The 12,106-nt window shown below is 37.8% G+C and overlaps 1 protein-coding gene across 1 annotated transcript in view; it reads right to left on the bottom strand.

Annotated features, from left to right (window-relative positions):
* Positions 1-322: 322 nt before the first annotated feature.
* Positions 323-12,106, bottom strand: part of LOC114614668 (transmembrane protein 45A-like) — a 74,412-nt gene continuing 62,628 nt past the window's right edge. The window contains exons 9-10 of the mRNA XM_028760300.1: positions 2,002-2,147; positions 323-416 (exon numbers count right to left, since the gene is read on the bottom strand). Coding sequence (XP_028616133.1) covers positions 323-416; positions 2,002-2,147 — 240 coding nt within the window. The remainder of the gene's footprint in view (positions 417-2,001; positions 2,148-12,106) is intronic.

The raw sequence follows: 12,106 nt of genomic DNA, 5'->3' as shown, positions 1-12,106 counted from the left end.
TATTAGACTTATTTACAAATTGGGGCTGAGGGTTTCCTCACAGGGGATACTTCAGAAAATCTTTACCCTGCACAGATGATGGCTTCTAGTATGACCAGATAAGTTTTTCATGTGTTAATCATTCACCTACTTTAACAGGGTGGGGGCAATGGTGGCATTCAATATTGTAGTTGCTTTCTTCTCTTATGGGCACTGCTATAATGCTCCTTTCATAGTGTCTCATAGTGTCATAATGATACATCCCAGGAAATAGTCCTCTTATCCTTTACAGAGATCTGGTCAACTTTTTCTCTTGGAGAACTGAAGTAATTTGGGACAAAAATCACATATCGTCTTCCGAGTCATTTTGCTGTTCATAATTTTTCAGAAATTGGATTTCTGAGGGGCAAGGCTTGCTAAGTTTCCACTTAATGAACCTGAGGGAAAAGGAAAGCGATCTCTGGTTAGATGACATTTAAAATTAAAACCTGAAGCAATGTGAATAAAGCAAACTCCATATTATTTGTGTAACTGTGGCTACAACTCCAAAAGGAAGATAATTTCTATTTGCCTTTGAGCTATTTAAAACTTGTGTAGATTAAAATAAGGTAAAAGTAAGCATATGAAATACGGACTTTCAAATTTATATTAGGACATAATTTAGATCATTTCTAACACAAACAGGAGAATCTACAATCTTGTGGAAAGCCCAGTTCAATTTGCCATCAGTGGAGTTTCTACAACATCCTATGAATTACAAGAAAGGTGGCTTTTCCTCTGAAGAAAGTACATGAAGCCATTGCCTTTATTATAGCTAGCCCAAGATAACTTTAATGCCAGGTCAAGTCTAGGCTGGATTTCAACTTTTCCTTGTACCTTCAAGGAAGTAATTTTGTAAGCAGGATACTGGCTGTTTAACAACAGATGATACCCATGTATACAATAAATTGAGAAGTTCAGAGAGGTATCAAGCTCCTTTCCAGTAGTTGGCCAGCCTTAGAATCTATAGATATATGAGAACCAACAACTAAACTCAGTGGGTGATATTTTTGAAAAGAAGAGGTCATGAAGTTGAGAGAAAGAGGTGTCTGGAGGGGTCTGGGAAGAACTAGAGATGGAAAAATGAAAGTGGATGATCAAAATGCATTACATACATGTATGAAATTCTCAAACAGTAAATCTGTTTTTAAAGTAGACAGAAGTGCCCCCATCCTATGCCCATATTAGTACTTTGAAATAAACTCAGATGAAGGTTTGGAGGTAGTGGTGGTTACAATTTCCAACACTTGACGGTATGAAGCTTCTAGTGGCCAAAGTTGAGCACGTTATCTACTTCTATGATCCAAAGGAAAATATCACTGTGAACCATGAACATTTTTTCCTATATAGTACTATCATAAGGGCATTGTGTACTGTGGCCACAAAAGTAGAACATAACTTCCATAAATCATGGAAACAAATGTGCAAAAAATGTGGTAAATGAAATTACTAAAATAATTCTCATTTTATGAGAAACTTCTCTAAGCACCTACATCTTGATTTTAATTTTCTGCCTTCCATGGTCTGATGATGTTTGAGCCTGTCACCGTGGAAGGATTAGGAATCAAACAGATCCCTAGAAAGTGGACAGACAGGAAAGGGAGGTTTTAGTAGATGAATGTACTTAATATTTATGATGTTAGACTTTCTGTTTCTTCTCCCTCTCCAAGACAAAAATTTGGACCCTTTTCCATCAGAGGGAACTGTTGTAGAGGACATTCAAATCTCCCACCAGGGAGGCACAGGTGAATGTGCTGCAGGATGCTGCATATGTCAGAGGCACATCAGAGACACCTATTCCGAGTTTGAGTCAGCATTTACTGTTTTACTGGCAATTTCTGTGCTTCCATAGAATTTTCTCCTATACTACGTTTTCTTATAGAACAGTAATAGAAGAAACTCATTCATGGAGAGAATTTAAATTTTAAGATTAACTACTCAGTTGAGTCTTGATGATCATATCAGATAAGTGAGATAACTTACCAACTGACAAGAACATAATTAACTCCAATGATGACATAGGTCAATGCATAATAAGCACAAAAGAATACGGCAAGAGTCGAAATGTTGTTATGATCATTCAGGTCCCATGCATGTTCTGTATTTTTGGGATACAGGATAAAACCAATCTGTGTTTTAAAACAAAACAAAATGACACATAAAATAACCAGACACATTACCAGACACAGTTATTCCAAGTGCTTAACAATGAGATGATTGCCAGCATGAGAGAGAGCACAGATAAATCATATTTTTCTTCCTAGTTTAGTAACATAGACAGTATCTGCCTAGTCATCTTTCTAAACTATCTCGAAAGAGTGTTAATCCCTAAATGATTCACCCTTATTAATCCCCTGATTAGTATCAGTTCCAAGGCTCAGGGAACTTTTCAGAACATAGGGCAGAAGGAATAAAAGAGCCAAAGGAGAGGGAGGATTGTTGTAAAATGCTGTCTTCTGAATATGGTGACACGGCTGTCCCACAAATAAAATCAAGGAAGATGTGGTTATATGCCAAACCAGACACAAAATAAAGCCAAGACAAGTTCTGGTAAAGATGGGAGAGGTTCTCTCTTAGCCCTGACATTTCCTGACGAGCTATTGAGAGTTGATAGCTATTAGAGAAGGAAGGGTCAATCTTTTTAGAGGATGTGGCCTGTGGTAGATTCCCCAAGTTATGGATGATCCTACACCATGTACATATGTAAAGCACTAATTTGAATTAAGTTTCAAGAAAGAAAAGATGTGAAGTTGGGAGAGATGGGTTGGGGAGGGATTCAGAGACTAAGACAGATAAAATGGGAGAATTTTATGATGAATGATACGGTCATAATTCATTGTATACGTAAGTGAAGTTTTCCTGTATAGAGAAAATTATTCTTTAATATGCATATGGTCGGATCCCAGGTGGCAGCTCTGCACCCAGTCTCACAGAAACCAGAGGAAGCAGGGCTCTCAGGAGCTCTAACCCAAGCAGAAGAGCAGTATCCTAGCCAAGGAGGCAGTAACACTTGCCCCAAACAGGGAGTAACCAGGACACACTGGGACCCAGGAATTCACTCCTGGCCAAGAGCACTGGTTCCTTCCAGTCTCCACCTGAGCACTAAGCAGATCTTGGGACTTAGCTCTAACCCCAGCAGTAAAACATATTCCAAACATTCTGACACAACCTAGATAATAGGAAAGACAGGCTACAGTCAGAGAAAGTGAAAATAGAACCAAGGAGATCCAGATGGTGAAAGTCAAGCACAAGAACATAAGCATCAGCAACCCAAGGTACTTGGCATCATCAGAACTTGGTTCTCCCAGTTAGAAAGTCCTGATCAGCCTATATAACCAGGAAAGCAAGAGACAGATCTAAAATCACTTCTAATAATGATGATAGAAGACTTTAAGAAGGACATAAATAACACTCTCAAAGAATTTGAGGAGAACACAGGAAAATGGGAGAAAACCCTTACAGAGGAAACAGAAGAATCTCTAAAAGAATTACAAGAGAACACAACCAAGCAGGTGAAGGAATTGCACAAAACCATCCAGGACGTAAAAATGGAAGGAGAAACAATAAAGAAATCACAAAGGGATACTACCCTAGAGATAGAAAACCTATGAAATAAATCAGGGGTCATAGACCCAAGCATTACCAACAAAATACAAGAGATAGAAGAGAGAATCTCAGGTGCAGAAGATACCATAGAAAATATTGACACAACTGTCAAAGAAAACACAAAATGCACAAAGTTCTTAACACAAAATATCCAGGAAATCCAGGACACAATGAGAAGACCAAACCTAAGGATAATACGTATAGAAGAGAGTGAAGATTCCCAACTTAAAGGGCCAATAAATATCTTCAACAAAATTATAGAAGAAAACTTCCCTAAACTAAGGAATGAGATGTCCATAATCATACTTGAAGCCTACGGAACAACAAATAGACAAGAACAGAAAAGAAATACCTCCCATCACATAATAATCAAAACACAAAATGCACAAAACAAAGAAAGAGTTTTAAAAGCAGTAAGGGAAAAAGGCCAAGTAACATATGAAGGCAGATCTATCAGAATTACACCTGACTTTTCACCAGATACTATAAAAGCTAGAAGATCCTGGATAGATGTCATACAGAGTCTAAGAGAACATAAATGCCAGCCCAGGCTACTATACCCAGCAAAACTCTCAATTACCATAGATGGAGAAACCAAGATATTCCATGACAAAACGAAATTTATATAATATCTTTCTACAAATCCAATACTACAAAGGATCATAGCAGGAAAGCTTGAATACAAGGAGGGCAATTATACCCTAGGAAGAGCAAGAAAATAATCCCCTTCCAACAAACCCAAAAGAAGATAACCATACAAACAATGCCTCCACTATTACCAAAAATGACAGGAAGCAACAATACCCTCTCCTTAATATCTCTTAACATCAATGGACTCAATTCCCCAATAAAAAGGCATAGGCTAATGGTCCGGATATGCCAACAGGACCCAGCTTTTTGCTGCATACAGGAAACCCACCTCAGCTACAAAGACAGACACTACCTTAGAGTAAAAGGTTGGAAAACAATTTTTCAAGCAAATGGCTCTAAGAAACAAGCTGGAGTAGCCATTCTAATATCCAATAAAGTTGACTTTCAACTTAAAGCTATCAAAAAGAATAAGGAAGGACATTTCATACTTGTCAAAGGAAAAGTCAACCAACATGAACTCTCAATTCTGAATATCTATGCGCCAAATGCAAGAGCACCCACTTTCATAAAGAAACCTTATTAAAGCTCAAAGCACACATTGGACCTCATACAATAATAGTGGGAAACTTCAACACCCCACTCTGAGCAATGGATAAATTATGGAAACAGAAACTAAACAGAGATACAGTGAAACCAATTCTCTTCAAACAATTCCACAAAATAGAAACAGAAGGAACACTACCCAATTCATTCTATGAAGCCACAATTACACTCATACCTAATCCACACAAAGACCCAACAAAGAAAGTGAACTTCAGACCAATATCCCTTATGAACATCGATTCAAAAATACTCAATAAAATTCTTGCCAACCAAATCCAAGAATACATCAAAACAATTATCCATCATGATCAAGTAGGCTTTAACCCAGGAATGCAGGGATGGAAATCCATCAATTTAATCTACTATATAAACAAACTCAAAGAAAAAAAAACACATGATCATATCACTAGATGCTGAGAAAGCATTTGACAAAATTCAACATCACTTCATGATAAAAGTCTTGGAAAGATCAGGAATTCAAGGTCCATACCTAAACATAGTAAAAGCAATATACAGCAAACCAGTAGCCAACATCAAACTAAATAGAGAGAAAATTGAAACAATCCCACTAAAATCAGGGACTAGGCAAGGCTGCCCACTCTCCCCCTACCTATTCAATAGAGTACTGGAAGTCCTAGCCAGAGCAATTAGGCAACACAAGGAGGTCAAAGGGATACAAATTGGAAAGGAAGAAGTCAAAATCTCACTATTTGCAGATGATATGATAGTATACTTAAGTGACCACAAAACTTCAACCAGAGAACTCCTAAACCTGAAAAACAACTTTAGCAAAGTGGCTGGTTAAAAAACTAACTCAAACAAATCAGTAGTCTTCTTCTACTCAAAAGATAAACTGGCTGAGAAAGAAATTATGGAAATGACACCCTTCACAATAGTCACAAACAATATAAAATACCTTGGTGTGAATCTAACCAAGGAAGTAAAAGACCTGTATGACAAGAACTTCAAGCCCCTGAAGAAAGAAATCAAAACAGATCTCAGAAGATGGAAAGATCGCCCATGCTCATGGATTGGAAGGATTAATATAGTAAAAATGGCTATCTTGCCAAAAGCAATCTACAGAATTAATGCAATCCCCATCAAAATTCCAACTCAATTCTTCACAGAGAGAGAAAGAGCAGTCTTAAAATTCATTTGGAATTACAAAAAACCCAGGATAGCGAAAACTACTCTAAGGAATTAAACAACTTCTGGGGAAATCACCATTCCTGACTTCAAGCTGTACTAAAAAGCAATAGTGATTAAAACTGCATGGTATTGGAACAGAGACAGGCAGGAGGATCAATGGAATAGAATAGAAGACCCAGAAATGAACCCCCATACCTATGGTCACTTGACCTTTGACAAAGGAGCTAAAACCATCCAGTGGAAAAAGACAGCATTTTGCAAAAATGGTGCTGGTCCAACTGGAGGTCAACATGTAGAAGAATGCAAATTGATACATGCTTATCTCCTTGTACAAAACTCAATTCCAAGTGGATCAAGGACCTCCACATAAAACCAGCTACACTGAAACTAATAGAAGAGAAACTGGGGGAAAACCTGGAACACATAGGCGCAGGAGAAAAGTTCCTGAACAGAACACATGGCTTGTGCTCTAAGACCAAGAATTCACAAATGGGACCTCATAAAACTGCAAAGCTTCTGTAAGGCAAAGGATACAGTCAATAGGACAAAGCAGCAACCAACAGATTGGGAAAAGATCTTCACCAACCCTACATCTGACAAAGGGCTAATATCCAAGGTATACAAAGAACTGAAGAAATTAGGCTCTAGACAATCAAAGAACTCTATTAAAAAATGGGGCACAGAGCTGAACAAAGAACTCTCAACTGAGGAAGCTTAAATGGTTGAAAAGCACCTAAAGAAGTGTTCAGCATCCCTAGTCATCAGAGAAACGCAAATGAAAACAACACTGAGATTCCACCTCACACCAGTCAGAATGGCTAAGATCAAAAACACAGGTGACAGCAGATGTTGGCGAGGACGTGGAGAAAGAGGAACACTCCTCCATTGTTGGTGGGATTGTAAGCTGGTACAACCACTATGGAAAGCAGTCTGGCGGTACCTCAGAAAATTGTACATAGTGTTACCTGAGGACCCAGCTATACCACTCCTGGCATATACCCAAAAGATGTTTCAACATACAACAGGGACACATGCTCCACTATGTTCATAGCAGCCTTATTTATAATAGCCAGAAGTTGGAAAGAACCCAGATGTCCTTCAACAGAAGAATGGATGCAGAAAATGTGGTACATTTATACAATGGAGTACTACTCAGCTATTAAAAATAATGAGTTCATGAAATTCTGAGGCAAATGGATGGAGCTGTAAAATATCATCCTGAGTGAGGTGACCCAATCTCAAAAGAACACACATGGTATGCATTCACTGATAAGTGGATATTAACCCCAAAGCTCACGATACCTAAGACACAGCACATAAACCACATGAAACTCAAGAAGAAGGAAAACCAAAGTGTGGGTACTTTGGTTCTTTTTTAGAAGGAGTATCAGAAGATTCAACCAGAGCTCCCATAGTCTAAACCTCCAGCCTGAGAACACAAAGGGAGGGACTCATGTCTCCACCTGTATAGGTAATTGAGGGTGGCCTTGTCAGACATCAGTGGAAGTGGAGGGCCATGGTCCCCAAAAGTTTGGATTCCCTAGTGGTGGGGAATTCGAGAGCAGGGAGATGGGACTGGGAGGATGTTTGGAGCATACCCTCATAAGAATAGGAGGAGAGGGTATAGGATAAGGTGTTTTGGGGGAGACTGGGAGAGGAAATAACATTGAAAGGTAAATATGTAAAATATCCAATAAAATAAACAGATAATGGGTCTGGAAAATTACAAAAAAGATAGTTTACTTATTTCAACTTATTTTCAAAAGTTTCTAGGAGATGCTAATTGGCTAAGATCTTATTTTAAGCTCTCCACAAAAGAATTTAAGTCTCTGTTTAATATTCTCAAGAGATATGTAAATCCTAATGTCCCTCAACAATTAATTGATGAAAGAGGAATAATCTCATAAAAAGTAGAAAAAGCTATTTTTAATTGATATATTATATAGTCTGATTAGTTGTTGGCTGTTCTATAACAGTCCTTTAATAAAAAGAGATTATTAATATAGATTTATATTTCTTTAAATAGTGTCATCATGACTTTCTGAATGTGGAAGGACCGGCTGCTGGTGCTTCTGCCCTGATTTTACAAGAACCCTGAAAAATTGACTTTAAAAACAAAAGAGGGGGAACAGTACCCCACCAGAAGGAGTCCTCCTGCAATACACTCCATCATGCCTTGTTCACTTTTAACTCTCTAAAACTGAAAGCTCATGGCAAATCTGCTGCTGACTGCCTCTGGCATCACCAAGACCAATGAAAGCTATGTGGAAGGACCCTCTTACCCTTAAAGGGAATGGCCCAGACCTAATTCTCTTATGGGACTGAGGATTGATATGCCTGTTTGTTACCACAGAAGGCACAGCTAAATGGCTACCAAAAAGATTAATGAAATAAATAGCTAACCCCACAAAGCCAAGCCCAACCATAAATAAGATGAATAACAATTGACATCCAGGTAAGAAAAATCTCCCTGAGAATTCCCTTCTTTCCGTTTAAAGGTAAAAATGAATCACCCATCGTGTCTGCTGTTAGAAGTTCTAATCCAGATGCTGACCTCCGAATTTATACTACTCAGACCTTCGATGGGCCATTGACAAGAACATCAAACAGTTAGAGATTGATATTACTAATCTGAAGAAATTCTTCATTTTGCTCTCTGAAGAGACCTCCAAAAATTGCAAAGGAATTTATTTTACTTGACTTACTCTTTTACAATAGAAAAGACTGTGCACAGCTCTTGACTGTGTACAGCTCTTAAAGAAGAATATTGCCTTTACATAGACAAGACAAGGAGGGTTAAAGAGAGCATGAGAAAGGTCAGAGAAATCCCTGAGAAAAGGCAGAGATAGAAAGAGAAAGATGAGAGTTTGTACAAGAATTGGTTTTCAACCTCTCCATGGTTGTCAACCCTACTTTCTCCCATCTTGGGACCATTAATTGAATTATTTTTGCTTTTTTTCTTTTTGTCCCTGGACCTTAACTAACTTTGTGAAACAACAGATAAATAATTTGGTAGCAAAATCTATTCAGATACATTATCATAAGTTAGCTATGGAGGACCATGAGACTCAAGATAAGGTTGTTACTCTATCCAGGGTGTTCCCAAAACCCATCTCCAACCAACCTAAAAGAGGGGACTTCCATCCCTAGACCAAGCAGAGAGGGGCCACCCAGAACCCCCCCCCCCGACTGGTGATCTGAATTCTTGCTTAGGCTGCAAGGCTAAGCACTGCAAGGAAATATAAATAAAAGTTAAAAATATCTCTCTGGGTTCCCTGAGGGACAAGCCTGACTGCATAGGGGTTGATATCAAAAGTACCCCTCTCCAGGAAAAAGACATCAGGATGGGTAAGGCCCTCTTGACTCACTGGACAAAGACAGGGGGACTGGATACATTACAAAGTCACCTTCAATTACTAGAGGTCAGGCCTCTATCCCTGCCTTCACAAGATTAGAATTGCCACAGCCCTTCTATAATTAGAGAAGGGAGGAGATTTCAGGGGTAGCCCTGCTTATACACTGAAGGCCTAAAATCAGCCATAGGCCTAAAATCAGCAATAGGCCTGTCATACATGTATACTAACACCAAGTCTTGGGTCTCTGTGGATAAACACTGAAACAGATGGCTATAAGCTATTGTAAACAGGCAGTTTTGTGACAATTTACCAGCCTGAGTAGTCATAGACCTTGTAATTAGGTAGCCTTGGCAGATAATACCAACTTAGATAAGGACTAGTGAATCATAGGCAGAGTCATAGTGACCTATCCCTTGAACCCTCACCCAGCCGATACCCTGTTCTGAAAGATATTTGTACTCCCCGTGTACACCTATGCTCCATTGTCATCCCCTTCTCCATGTCCTGCGTTTCTGTGTTTATAACCCCTGTGTGAATAATTAAAACGTACGATTTGATTTAAAAAAAATAAATTAAAAAATATTCAAATGGTCAATAATCACAGAGAAGGTGAACAACATCATTTGTAGTGGAATTTATTTTGCTTGCTTGGCCATTTAAAAGATCCTCGGTTGTTGTTGACTGTCCCTTTGGGAATGTTTAGGTGTTAGAACTGTTGGACCCTATGATCTTCAGTGTAGATTGCCTCTTGGGCTTCTGAGAACATGAGAGGATATAAAAAGCCAGTAGAGGCTATGAGAGAGAAATAGGATTGGAGTAGGATGAGAGTAGGGTACAGGTGGAGGAAGAGTAGCGTCAGAGAGTAGAGTTAAAGAAGATACTTGGTACCTGAAGAAAGATGAGAAGACAGTGCAGAAAAGAAATTGAGCAGAGTGACAACAGGAGACTACTGACCCAAGAGAAACTGAGCTGAGCCAGAGAAGATATTGTTAGGAGACAGAAGAACCCACAAAGTAGCAAAAAGTAAGGAAAGCTACAACCATTGGTAATTAGAGGATGGTAAATCAAAGTGGCAATGGGATACTACTTACTAGAATGACAATCATAATAACAAATAAAGAGATTGGTAAATGTTGGTGAGAATGCAGGGGAATTGGAATCCATAAACCTGAAAAATGGAACTGTAAAAAGATTCACAGTTTCTCTGAGAGTCAAAATTTGAATTGCCATGTAACCAGGCATTCTACTACTAGGAATGCCTCCAAGTATTCAACAAAGATAATGTCTGCATAAATGTTCATAGCAGCATGGTGGCTATCCAACGATGAAAAGGTGAAATATTAATATATGTAATAACATGGATGATACTTGAAGATATTATGTTGAGTAAACATGAGCAGAAACAGTAGATCATGCATTATCCTCTTTTAAAGAAAATATCCCTAATATGTGGGGTTAGGAAACAAATTAGTGGTTAGCAAAGCCTGGGAGCAAAGACTAAGGAAAATAACTGCTAATAAACTGCTAATAATTTGAGCACATGGTTTTGTTTGTAGGCATGGGAATATTTGGGAGAGAATTAGAGGTAGTAATGTATGACATTTTAAATAGAATAAAGGCTGCTGTCCTTTAAAGTTGTGTTTCATAGAAACTTTATCCCAATAAAATGGCAGATGGTAGATTCATAGATTTCAGGTTTCTAGAACAGAATGAAATATTAAAAATCTGGATAATATCATGGATAACTATATAAATGCTATGGTAAGTTGTCCATATATTTAAGGCAGTGCCTTCAAGTTCCTTCCAATGACCTCTTTGGAATGTATTATTACCTTTAATCTATAATCTTCATTTTATAAATAATGAAATTTTATAGAAAAAATATGCACTTAGTCTATATTGAATAAAGACTTAATTTCATTTCTTTCTTAAATTTCAAATAGTCTGAATTAATCAGTAGAAATTAAGATTTTTTTCTTGAATCACTTGCCCCATGTATAGATTCCCTTTGATTGGAATGAGAACTCCAATTTTTATTATCTCACATATATGATCAAGTAATACATGCCATGTGCCAGGCAGTTTATTCTTATGTATTCCTGAACTCTCTGAAATAATCTTTAGTCTTAAAAAAATAACTTCAATAAGGAGGTCTCATTATCTCTCCTATCATAAAAGGAAGTCTGAACTCAGAAAGTTCAATAATTTTGACAACAGTCAAAATTTCTGAATGACCCAGACAGTATTCCAAAGTAAAAGTGCCTGGCTTCTTCCTTCTGCTGCACACTCTCCATCAACATATATTCTTGCCATGCTGGTCAATATTGAAGGATAGTGAACTGAACAACCAGGACAGTCTGGCTAATCTCAGCAGTTTGAATGATCACAGCTAAGAAAGAAGTTGGTCCCGTGAAGATATATTACTATGTGTTACCCATAAACTACATATTTCCTATTCTGTTGACCAAGATACTACCCCTTTCCTGCAACTGACAATGCTTTCTTATAACTCGTATGAAATGTAAATGCTTGAGATAGCCTGTATCAACCTAAATACTTCCTTGCTGGAACCAAAAATCCCTAGAATGGCCTATTTAAGCAATACATTATAATTTCATCCCAGATATTCTTAACATCTTTAAGTGTATACCAAAGGACAATTTATTAGATATCATAAATTATGTATGTAATCAATCACTGATTATAACTCTGCTTTTAACAGAATATTGAGGTCAGAGATTTGACATCATCAAATAGAAAGAGAATAAGGCTTAGGATAAAAT

The sequence above is a fragment of the Grammomys surdaster genome, unplaced genomic scaffold (assembly GCF_004785775.1).
Source record: "Grammomys surdaster isolate TR1022 unplaced genomic scaffold, NIH_TR_1.0 126398, whole genome shotgun sequence".
NCBI lineage: Eukaryota > Metazoa > Chordata > Mammalia > Rodentia > Muridae > Grammomys > Grammomys surdaster.
The sequence above is the reverse complement of the archived record's forward strand: the minus strand, read 5'-3'. Positions and strand labels throughout refer to the sequence as shown.